General features: G+C 45.5%; 1 protein-coding gene across 3 annotated transcripts in view; it reads right to left on the bottom strand.

The window, feature by feature from the left end:
• The window catches only part of LOC130206987 (serine/threonine-protein kinase MARK1-like), a 29,627-nt gene extending 17,275 nt beyond the window's left edge, over positions 1-12,352 (bottom strand). For all 3 annotated transcript variants that reach the window (XM_056435322.1, XM_056435323.1, XM_056435324.1), the window contains exons 1-3: positions 12,055-12,352; positions 9,227-9,427; positions 4,351-4,404 (exon numbers count right to left, since the gene is read on the bottom strand). In XM_056435322.1, the coding sequence (XP_056291297.1) occupies positions 4,351-4,404; positions 9,227-9,427; positions 12,055-12,105 (306 nt within the window). In that variant the 5' untranslated portion in view covers positions 12,106-12,352. The remainder of the gene's footprint in view (positions 1-4,350; positions 4,405-9,226; positions 9,428-12,054) is intronic.
• Between the last annotated feature and the right edge of the window lie 276 nt (positions 12,353-12,628).

Below are 12,628 nucleotides of genomic sequence, written 5' to 3'. Positions count from 1 at the left end.
ACGTCAACATCCCTGACCACAGATGACATGTGATGCATTTCCTGAGGCGGATCTAAGGAGGTGCTTTGGAAGCTCAGCTGACCTCATTTCCTGTTACACTGAAGCCACCACAAAGTCACACCAGGGAAGATAGGACCAGAGTGGAACAGACCAGAGCTTCATTCTAGCCGTGTGACTCATTCTGACCTCTGCTAACCTCTTTTTAAATCAAATAATCGGAGGGAAACACCAGACTTACAAAGATAAGCTCCAGAAAATAAGTCACAAAAAAACGAGATTTTGAGATTGACTTTATCTCTTTGTCTCTAAATCTCAGAGATAGGTTAGAATCTATCCTGTCAGAGGTTTGCATGTGTCTACCAAATGTGACTGAAACACACAAACAAAACCAGGTTCTGCCAGCTGGAGACTTCTGCATAAACCAAAAGGTCTCCTGTGTATGCATGCATGTGTCATGCAGTCGTGTGTGTGTGTGTGTGTGTGTGTGTGTGTGTGTGTGTGTGTGTGTGGCTGTATGGGATCTGCCAGATGGTGTGCCCACAGCCTGGCTCCTCTGAGACAATAACAAGAAAGATCAGTGGCATTCTGATGGGCCAACATCAAAAGTGAGTAGAGGAGCAATACAGCCAGATCAGTCCTCTGAAACCTCACACAGTGATAAACAAACAGGATAACAAGTAAAAAACAGTTCTACAACAGTGAATTGTATTCATGGTTAATTTCTTGCCCAGGTTTTTCCTTAGCACAAACATGTTTAACCGACTCCAAAGCAAGAGGAGGCAAGGTCATTTTAGACACCAGAATTTCACCAAAGCATCCTTCAAGCTCAGATGCAGAGAATGGCATTTTTCACTAGGTGGTGTGGCAGACCAGGGGGAAAAGCAGAGCAGACAGGGCCCAGGAGGCGGATCCCAAAGCTCAGGTTGGGGGAAGTGATCCACGGGGCGTACTTCCCAGTGCAGGTGCTACAGCCAATTGGCACATGGGAGTGGTCACACCTGCAGCCCATCAGCTGATGAGAGACACAGAGTATATCTACCCTCCACTGGAAAGCATCAGGGGAGAGCTGCCTGAACAGGAGAGAAGAAGGAACGGTGGAACCTCAGGAGAGGAGCCGCCACAGACCGGAGGTAACTGGACCCTCTCTCCTCTGCTCTGCCCATACAGGAGATCGGAACCGTCTCACACCAGGTGTGAGACCAAAGACTAGTGATGGTGAGATGAAGCCTCATGAGGCATCGAACCACTTCAGCCAATTGGTTTGAGAAAGGGTTCATTTCTCCAAGCTTCATGTGCTCACGAAACCACCTACTGGCCAAGTGTCTAATCACAGGCAGCTGCATCTGAACCACATAATGTGATTCATTGAATGTGTGTGTGTCTGTTATGGCTGTTGGGAATGACTATGAATTACAAAAATGTATGACCAAATAATTTCTGTACATAAATTATCACATATGTGCATAATAAAATATTGTTTTAATGTATTCTGTGTGTTAATGTTACCAAAATGGTAGTATCATGTGATATGGCAGGTTGTGTAATGTTATTATGTCCCTTTAGGAAAATGGCATGGGCTTAAGCAGGCAGTGAATGTGTGTGGAACTAGGAAGAGGGGACTGAATATGTGTGTGTAACTTGGACAGTGATGTACAGGACAAGGGACATTTTATTCATTTTTATTCAGAAATAACAGTTCCATCTTATCACCTATCCTACTCTCCTCACTCTCCAAACTATCTCTCTCTCTAAACTATCCAAACTCTCAACCAACAACCCACATGTTGAAGGGAGCCTGAGGGGTTTATATTGCTGTCAAACCTCCCGGCAATATCTGAACCACTTCCCGAAGCAGTCACGTGGTACAGCCGGGCAGCGAGGCTTCGGACGTCATAATTTTTGGCTCCTCCCCTAAATGAAGCAAGCCTCGATACGCGCTTCGAGGAAACGCCCCCTCCATTACTCGACACACGCTTCGAAGCGTCGGCACATCTCGTAACAACACTACCAAAGACCCCGACCGGGAAGAATCCTTTGTTGCCGTTAGATGCCCATTCCCCCCTTCTATACGTTTTATTGAAAGACACTTTATTTTGCGCTACGTCTCTGAGTCTCCTGATTTTATACCGAATCTCACCTCCTAGTCCCCCGGGTTGCCACAGTGGTACTATGCACAATTTATTGTCCAAGAAACTGTGTTGCAGAACTACCAGGACTACCTTGTGAATTTGGGATGGACTTAGATTTTAAATCCATTTATTATAATATTTTCTTGCTACTTTTCTATGTTGATGGTCAGAACTGTGACCGAAATTCCGTCTAAATTAAGCATGCGGAAAATACAGAATAAACTGCGGGAGATGTTTACATCATTGAACACCGAATTGTAGCAGTCAACAAGTACAATTTTCTCTATTAAAAGAGGAAAGATGTAGCATTTCTTTTTTCTTATGTTTTAAAAAAGTGTAAAAGATTGTTGAAGAGTAGAATGATTCACAGTGCTGATGGAGAGCCCCAAAAGTGGATTTGTTGAATGAAAGTGGTGGTTTTTAATTCTATTCCTCTGGACCCATTGCACGTTTTGTTGTTTATTCAGGTCATCTAATGTGGAAATGATTGCCATTAACTCCAATTATCTGGAAAACCAGCAGCACGACAAACCCCAAACCACAGGAATGAAAACCACTCACTGACTTCATTATTCACAAATATGATTTGGCCAATGCAAACAAAAACAGTATTTAAGTGCATGTTAATGCATCCATAGCTGAGCTTTCAGAAGGATAGTATAAGACACACTGAGCCAATCAGACTATTGATTCAATCCAGGAAGCAACTGCTGCACTTTCAGACGAGCTTCTGCATTGCAGATGGCACTTAGAGCAATCTATAGTGCAGGGCAACAGACATAAAAAAATATACAACGTCAAGCACCATCCAGATCTACGCATGTCTTTACACTCCCAAAACACAAACACGCACCAGATTGAACACGACACATGATTTTTCACCAATAATAGCTCATCCCTCATGAGAAGCCCGAAGACCTCTCCATATTTACCCTCTCAGGTCGACTGGGAAAGGCTCACTGAATAATTGATCAGAGAGCTCCTGATTGGTCGGCGCTCTCACATGATACGTCTGCCGTGACCATCACCAGGCAGCGGACAACCCGACCCATCGCGCGTGTAACCTCTCATGACCGAGACAAGACCCAAAGCGGTAAAGTCAGTTCATATTCAGAATCCCCATGCCACACACACACACACACACACGCCTCTAAATGTTCATTACCCCAGTGTGCGTGTGCAGATTAGAAACCACACAATAGGCTGTCTAACAAAAGATGTTGCACAATTAAATTCATCTCAGTCAGATTAGAGGAGTACAGAAAACGGCGCTTTCTCAAAGCGTCTTCGTTACTGATTGTCTAAAGAATTGCAGTCTGATCCCATTAAGATCCAAGATCACTACAGATTTGCTCGCGGATAACAGAATCATGCCAGAAACCCACCGATAGTCTCGTTTCACAGTTTAACAAGAAAGATTAAAGGCCGAGCCCAGGTTTGTCCATTTGCCTCACAATTACAGCCTGTTGGATGAGCCAGACTCGTTGGTTTAACTCCACTCAGACAAATGTGGGAGGGCAGACATTTTGGGAAGCAAATTGTTGTTATTATTCTGCCAGAGACGGCACTATGTTTTTCTGGCAGCTTCCAGAGAGATAAAGGCCAAGAGGTCCATCAAGACATCAACTGCCATCTATGTAGGTGTGGTGGCGGTTACAACGGTCCTTTAATACAGTCTAATGAGTCACGGCAGAGGTTGCTTAGCAATCTGTTCATCCTTTACTAAACACTCAGATTAAAAGAGGAGCTATGGGGAGCCATGCTACAATAATGTCCTGACCTGTCAGCTGGACACCTGCATTACTTTGAGACTCACAGTAGGTGATGCTTATCGCGGCGACCGCTTTCCTTCCACATGGTGTGATCTGCCAGGAGGATTGTGTGAGTGGGTGTGTTTAATCAGCAGAAAGAGCTGGATTTGGATCTAGTAATCAGGAAACTGTTCCAAACTCGTCGTTGGTATTGGTTATGACCGCTTGAGAAGGGTAAGTGACAAACAGGCAGGCAGGGCTATTTTTAGCTGCCACATACCAACAAAAAGTCAAGAGGGGCACTGGATTAAACAAGCCTTGTGGTTTCTCCTGACTTCATCTACATGATGCAAAACAGCACATCCTGAGTTTAAGGAGCAAGGAAATAAGAGGAACTGCTAATGGAAAAGTCATGACCGCTGTAACCAAGACATGAATGGTACCACGAGGCCATAAAAACACGGACTCACCTTTTGTAAACTGGTGGGATTCAGCTGGGTTTTGTCTATAATCTTCACCGCCACCTAGAAACAGAACAGACAGAGAACGACAAAGTCAGAAGAAGAAAGGAAGAGGGGTGTTTTGGTTTGTACGGTGAAGGCGTGTGTTGAAATGAACTATCCTTATCATTTCACTTTAATCCCGCTGCGAGGAAGCTTTGTCGAAACATGTCACGGCTGGATCAGTTTAATCTGAACACACCTCAGAGCTCCTCTTTTCAGTGCTTTGCGAAAGGGATGACGCTTTGATTGGCGAAGATAAAGACGAAGAAAAAGGCATTAACAGTTTATGTAAATGATCCACAGACAGTGCGTCTCGGTGTGGCAGCCATGCCTGTGTTAGCATAATGTGACTGTACGGTGATCTACTGTTGGCCGGGCAGATCTTGCGACGCAGCGGTCTGAAGCATCCATCTCAATAATCTCCCCAACGTGCCCTGAAACACACTGGCTCCCTTTCTGAGAGCTCAGCAGCTTTCACAAAGCCACACTGCAGAGTCACCAGTCAGCTCATTGTGCTGAGAGGAGACTGAAGGAGTCGTTCTACCTTTTGATGTTGAACAAACTAATTTAACAATAATTAGAGTTTTAATTGCACAGACTTAAGAATGGCTGGATAAATATGAATGTCACAGTTTGCAGTCTGACAAACCGGCGTAGTTGGTTTGAACCACTTTGTAGCTGCGTGGCCTCTTTAGGCCCAAAGGGGAGTTTAGACTCTTAAACTGTGTCCTTTCAGACCATCTCAGTGTTAAACATTGAAATGTGTTGGTGATTATTCTCTGTTGCAGTGTTTGTGAATGCCAGTGGCAATAAACTCAGATCCAAACTGTTTTATAGTCATGCCGTTCCAATGAAAGTGTCTCCATCATGATTACTACCATGTTGTGCATACATAGTCGTGTATACTCAAAAACACCAGCCTTCAAACTAAATATGTTTTATGGTGGTGTTGATGTGAAGTTGTTGAATACAACTCAACTGAAAAGGAGGAGCAACTCGTGGCTAATAACTCAAAGAGTTCACAGATGTTCACACATGTTTTTCTGCCCTCGTGAAACACAGTCGTGTCTTTTAAGTCCAGAATTTCTTTCCCCAGCCTTTGCTGGCGCATTGCAGCTCATCTTGTGGCGTTACCGCCACCACTGACCATCGGAAGTCCTGCATATCGCTTCACACTCATTCACTTAAAAGGCAGCAGCGCTGTGGTCAAACATACACAGCATGTAATCACAACTACCCCGGTGTCTCTCTTTCTCTCTTTCTCTCTCTCTCGCTCTAATCTACTGATATTGATGTTTGCTGTTTGAATAAATCATATTGTCGTTTTAAAGAAAATATAATTTAAAACGCTTCAAAAGTGTAAACTTGACAAATACCTGGTGAAATATTTTTCCGTGAATGTATTGGTTGTTGTTAGTAGTCGTAAGCAGGTCATCTATCTCTACAACATGTTGCATTGTGAAACTATTAAAACTCCAGACTTGATTAAACTTTCTCTTGTCATTCTGTATGTTAAACTGCTCAATAGGATTCTGATAGATTGCAAACCCTGACTTCTGACCACTAATTAGAGTAGAAGGGAGGAAGGGGAGACATTGCCTTTTGCGGTTTAATGACACCATGTTCGCATTAATAACAATATAACGTTGCAGCGTTGCTGTGGCTCCGGCCTTCGGAGAGCTGAATAAGCTTGCTTCAGTGGATGCAGACGGGCTCTAATCCCAAGAGAGCAACGTGCTGAGTCACGGTGAAGAGTATGCAGGTGACTCAGCACGAGCAGGGTTTCCCAAATACAATACAAGTTGCATTTCATTTCCACCAAAACGGGTGAACTAACATTGACAGCAAAGGAAAAAGAGTGTGAGCAGGGAGAAGAGCGAGCGCTGCAGAAAGGCTCCCTGTGTGTCGACGCGCGGTACGCAGGTGGTGTCTCTTTGCAGCCTGTGGTGGGGCAGGTGCACAGACAGACATCCCCAACCTCCTCGCTGCTTCCTCCTGTCACGGACAAAACTCAGGTGGAGTTGCATGCATGTGGAACACCCTGTTCTCTTTCTCCTGTGTTCCGTGTCTCCTATGTTCTGTGTCTCCTATGTCTCCTCTGTGTCTTCTCTGTCTTAATTGTTTAATTCCCTGCACCTGCCCTCAGCCACTCTTGTCTCGTTACTGTCTGATGTCGTACACCTGTGTTTCCCCCCCTGTATATTGTGTCAGTCTTTCCCTTGTCTGCTGTCGGATTGTCGTCTATAGTTCCGTGTCCTTTTCCCGCCGTCCTATCCGTGTTCCTGGTTCTGCCTGTTGACCCTGCCTGCCCTGAACCTGGATTCTCTGCCTGCCCCTTTTGGACCTTGTTTTTCTGCAAACTGTTTTGCCTCATTAAAGAGTGTTTTTTTTGTTATTCATATTGCGTCCAGCCTGTCTCTCTGCGCCTGAGCCTCACCCCGTCACAGGAACCTGACAGCATGTGTGTGTGTGTGTCAACACATGCCTGCAGGTGTCGCAGCTGTCCTCCTGTGTGTCACTCCATTGTTCCAACTTCCACTAACGCCTTTGCATGAGTCAGAGATATGCTTTACATTTCCTCCACGCGACACTGTTCCAATATTATCCTTTTGTTCTCAGGTGTGATGAACGAGTGGATGGCACTACATGGTATGTCAGCGTGCATGTGGCAGTGTGTTTTCTGTGTAATGGATTTGAGGTGTGACGGCAGGGCAGCACGCATCACTGTTAATTATTCAGTGCGTTCGTATCACATGCTCTTCGCCGTGTGCAGGTCTTGTTATCGCGCGTAGTTCAAACGCGTACACGTGGATATTGAGATAAAGGACACGGAGGGGAAACATAATCACAGCTTCACTTGTGTGCCGAAGAGCTTTACATGTTCTCCGACAGCTTGATTTCCGCCTGAGCTCTTTTTACACGACCGCAGCGTCATGATCTCTGTGAGCTGAAGGGAACTATTGTAGCAGAGTACAAGGTCCTATCTCATACACAGAAAAGAAAGGCATGACTGTTGTAGAATATGGGAATATAATGTATAAGCGTGAACATAATATTCTTTTCTCTGAGCAAGTGTTGTGCACTCTCTCCAACAACCGACACACATAAACGTACTGCCACAGTATATAGAGTAACTTATAACAGTAAAAATGTATTCCAGCTGTCATTTATACAGAACTCTACAAATACACTACACACTATACTTTAATGTATGTGTATTGCTGTGTACTTTGTATGCACCAAATATATTTGTACATTATCTGTAGTTTATTTTTACTTAGATTGAGCTGCTAAAGATAGAGGATGTCATATAGATTATTAAGATTTTAGGACTATAGAAATACAATTTGACTTTACTAGAGTCAACTTTGATTTATAGCATCTGTATTTTCATGTTTATTTGTCTTTGATTAGCTTTGTTGTCCTTTTTTGAGCATTATGTCTGTATTTGGTTCTTTCAGTGCATTTCTTCTGTTTGTGTGTTTGTGTGCACACATCTTGGAGTCAGCCTCTTCATCAGATAGAGGACACTCTGTCACCTAGAAGTGAGGGCTGCTCTATCCACGCGTTTGAGGTTTTTCTAAAGGGGTAAACATATTTTTTTCTGTTTTAGCTGCTTGCCAATAAAATGGACTCACGAGGCTCAAGCTCGAACAGTGTTGTTTTTTAGTTTGTTTCAACCCATTCTCTCTCTCTCTCTCTCACTCTGATCCATGTCTTTGCATTCTGATGAGCCAGCAAGGACACTTAGGTACACAGAGCAGCGGCTGACCTTCTCAGCAAGCAGTGGGCAGCACACTCAATGTGCCTGTTTAATATTAGCATGAAAGGATGCAGAATGGATCAGACTGAAACTGGTTTGACCTGGGAGAATATTTATCCATCCTCTGATCTGAGAACAGATTGAAACAAGTGTCTACGAAATAGACATGAGTGGATATCTGAGGTGGATCAGGACTGTCAGTGAGCGCAGTGGTACCTGCTGAGGGGAAGACAGCGAACGGATCGCAGGTCACTGATTTCTCCATTAGGGAAACAGGAGCTTTAATTACCGGCACACCAAAGCAGGATGTCCATCACTCTGACAGGTCAGCAGTGTGTGACTGTGTGTTTGTGTGTGAGGCCGAAAAAGAGAGATCTTGACCTTACGGGGAGAACTAACATGGACAAGTACAAACCATTCATTCTCCTGAGAATCAGAACAGACCAAAACATTTTCTTAAATTTTAAATCTCATCTCTCATTGACCAAATACCTGTTCAAACTAAGTCTTTCTGTGAAAGAACTGATGAAGCAAATACATATGGCACCTTATTTCTATTATTCTATGGTTTCCCTGCCTGGTGGATGTGTACAATTGAGATGATGACCTCACTGCAAGTACACTTTAAATCTTGTCATTCTTTCAAGTGAGCATTCATGCTTTGTTACCAGAACTGAAATACGTAAATAAAGTATTCCCTTGTTCATTGAGGATTTACTTCTTTGGGTTTTAGACCGTTGGTCGGATTAAACAAGTAATATTTGGACTTGGGCTCTGAGATGTTGCGATGGACAATTGTCAGACACTTTAAAGATTATTTTTAAGGCTTTTATTGCTTATATTAGAGCAGCTGGAGAATGAAACGGGGGAGAGAAAGGAGATGACATGGAGCAAAGTGCCGCAGGGCAGAATTTAAACCCGGTCCGCTTTTGATTGGAAGAATAACCCAAGAATAGTAAGCTGCAGCCATAATTGTTAACATGTGGCAAAAAAATAGTTAAGTTAACATCATAGGTTTTGGGATGAACAATGTATTGAGACCCAAATTATTTATAAAATGTAAATGAAAACTTGTCTCACCTCTCGTCCAGTCAGGACATGTCGTGCCAGCTTCACCTTGGCAAAATTCCCCTTCCCAATGGTCTTAAGGAGGCGATAATTGCCAATATGGGGAAGCTCCTCTGTGGAGGTGAAAGAGTTGCGGCATCGTGGCAGGCTGTGGCGACTCGCAGACTTTGTCGGGGGGACTGGGGGTTCAACAAAGCCGTCCACCGAAGAGTGCTGCAGGAAAAAGCAGAAAAAGGCCACACATGTTATAAGTAACATCCTCATGCCCTTACTGGAACTTTGATTTATACAGACACCAAGTCTACAAGTTCATGAACCTCTTTGGCTTTTTGTCAGTCAGTAATGCCAAAAGCAAGCGTCCTCTCGCTACATTGGCTTCACACAAACAAACAATGCAGCCGACTGCTGCAGTGAAGGTCTGTGTGTGCTGAAGGTGGACCATTTGCTGTGCAAACAGAGATGAACCCATTAAACTAGATCCAGATTCAAGAAGGGGATCGACACTGTGCATGTGGATACAGACTGTAACCTTATGTACATGCCGTTACACACAGTCGTGGCCTGCATGCAAGCTCAAAGGGGAACTGTGTGGGAGAGAACTCTCTTCTCTTACCTCTGTGACACCGTAACCTCAAAAAGACTGTGTCAGACACAGAAAGTAAACTCCTTTGACTTTGTGCCTTTGAGAATACTGACAAAATGTGCAGTAGAGTCAAGAGTTATAACAGTATTACAACCCCGTTAACAAGTGTCCCAGTGATATGGCATTTGAAGGTGAATTAGGAACAACTTGCTATAAGTACAGAGCTGGCTAGTCCTCTCTTCCACAGCAGCTGCTGATGTCAGTCTAGGTCAGAGATCCCATGATCCTCTGCTCCTGAGCACCACACCCAGCCAGAGAATAAAGCCCTGGTCTGGTTACCCAGGCTCCTCCGCTCCCGTTTCACCGGAGAAACGCTACACCCTGCAGGGTGAGCATCACCTCTGATAGTATGCATCCTGACAGAGGGAGAGCGACACTGCAGGATTCAAAGTCTCCCCAGTGAGTGTGTGTGTGTGTGTGTGTGAGAGTGTAAGGCAAGGAGAAATTTTGATTAGGTGCCAGTCAAAGTCAGCATCCTTGTTTCTAATGCAGCAACCCTCTTTTAGATCTCCTTGGCAGAGAAATCAGTGTCGTTGGCAATACCTTACTTCTTATGCAGCTGGTATATGTTCACACTGAAGTGCCTTTAGTTCCTCCCATCAACTTTAAATCAGATCTGTCATATGGCCAGTTTATCCTTCAGGCGCACATGAGTTGACACACACAAACACACACTTGGCCTGGCACCAACATTCTGTAAATGAACCGAGGACATCTGGACCGGCAAGTGATTAGGAGCACTTGATTAATACAAAGTGTGTTTCACTCCACCATCCATTAACTCAACTGACGTTATGTCTTCAGGGAGGCCAGACACTAAACAAATAACACACACCTGCACAGACACACATATATATATATAAACAAAAATAAAGCCAGGACGAGAGAGCTTCTTCTATTTGCTGCACTTATAGCCACTCGTCTCTCTTAGTAATTAGCTCTTATGCAATGCAGTTCAGCTGCTCGTGGGCCCTGGGGCTGCATGATGGAGTCCAGCAGAGGAAGGCTAGGCTGGCTGGCTACAGCCATTGCTGCTGAGGCAGTGCTTTAATAGCTGCTGAGCAGTCTGTGAGAAATGAAGCAGCAATCGACTGTTGGACCGTTGCAGCAAGGATACATTTCTGAATACTGGCAGAGAATGACGAAGGAAGCTCACGTCATAAGGGTTTAGTTTATAACTTTGGAAATCCATTTTCCAATTCAAATGTTATCACCTGACAATGAATAACCCAGATGCAGGTACTCTAAAATGGAGAGCCACATTAGAAACCTTATTTTTAAATCTGGGAATGAATAAATAAATAATAAAAGACTGCTTCCAGCTGTTTCCACTGCTTATGACAGGGTATAACAGGAGGAGGGTTTAGTCGGTGCCTCGTCTTGTTTCCAGGAATAGAATCAGGCGAACCTAGATATGTCAGAGCCTGTCAGCATACAGCCAGAGGTCCTCATTTCGACTGGTCTTAAAAGATTTGTGTTATTATGCTGCGATTTGAATGCGCGTGAGTGTAGGCGCGCGAGCAGCGTGGTGGCCGTCCATAAACATTCCTTCACACAGTGAATGATAAATCTCCGTCATGACGAAGCCTTCAGCCTGGTGTAAATACATGGCCTGCATGTCTGTATCGGTGTGGTGGCAGCAGAATGGTGAATAACAACACGCGCCCTCCTCCTCCTCCTCCTCTCCTCCTCCTCCTCAGCACTGAGTGTGCAGTTACAACAGGCCCCAACGGGTGATGGATGTCACATTGCGATGCTACCAAGCGTTGCCGTTGAAAAGTAGGACAACGTCCTCCCCCACCCTCACCACATATTGACGCTGTGGACTACTAAATAGCCCCCAGTTGCACGAGTGGCGCGACACCGTGTTCTCACAGCCACAGTCATCCTCAACATGAACACCCGAGCCTCGCGTGTATCATTAAAGCCAGCATCCTGACGCAGTGCGTTGTTCAACTGCCCCTTTAGTCCGGGTTATTCTCGGCTCCGGGCTAATGTTCCCGTCAGAGGGGGGAGAAGAAGAAGAGGAGAAGCCGGAGTGCTCATTGGTCGAGTCGCTCTGCAACACTAGCCCCCAGATAAGCGCTGCCTCAACCCCGCACCGAGCACGGCGCTAAATAGCCATGCTAGCGGGTCGTTTCCACCCCGCTGCCACGCGCGCTGTCCCGCCGGCGTGTCTGTGAATAGCAGCACTTACATTCTCGGTGTCACGCTCGTTCACCGTTGGCAATGGCGTTCTGGTCGACATCTTGTGTGCTTCGCAGGCCGCTCAGCGACGCAGCGGGCTGGGCAGAGCAAAGCAGACAGTCGGCGCGGTCCGTCGGGGCAGAGCGGTGCCTCCGTCCCTCTCTACATCCCCTGTAAACACCGCGAACAGCGGCCTTTTACCGCAGCATAGCGCGCAGAGCCCCAGCCGACACGCCAGATTTTCTTGTTGGCTTTGTGCACTTCCCCTCAGGTAGGCTAGTGGCAGACAGAAAAGGAGGAAAGAGAGACAGAGAGGGAGAGAGAGAGAGAGCGCGAGAGGGGGCCGGGAGAGGGGGGTGGGGGGCGAGGGGGGCAGGCCAGGAAGATGAGTCGGTAGCGGATGGGTCTGCGCATCTCAAACCGCCCACCAGGAAGGATGGAGGGATCTCTCTCTCTCTCTCTCTCTCTCTCTCATACACACTCTCCCTTTGTCTCCTCTTTATAGCTCATTATTCAAGTCACCAGAAAACAGTTAAGCACACAGTTGGAACAGTGTCCCTCTACACTAACTATAGGGCGTGTGC

This window comes from Pseudoliparis swirei, chromosome 17, assembly GCF_029220125.1.
Source record: "Pseudoliparis swirei isolate HS2019 ecotype Mariana Trench chromosome 17, NWPU_hadal_v1, whole genome shotgun sequence".
Lineage (NCBI taxonomy): Eukaryota > Metazoa > Chordata > Actinopteri > Perciformes > Liparidae > Pseudoliparis > Pseudoliparis swirei.
Note: the sequence above shows the minus strand (reverse complement) of the source record. Positions and strands in the feature narration are given on the sequence as shown.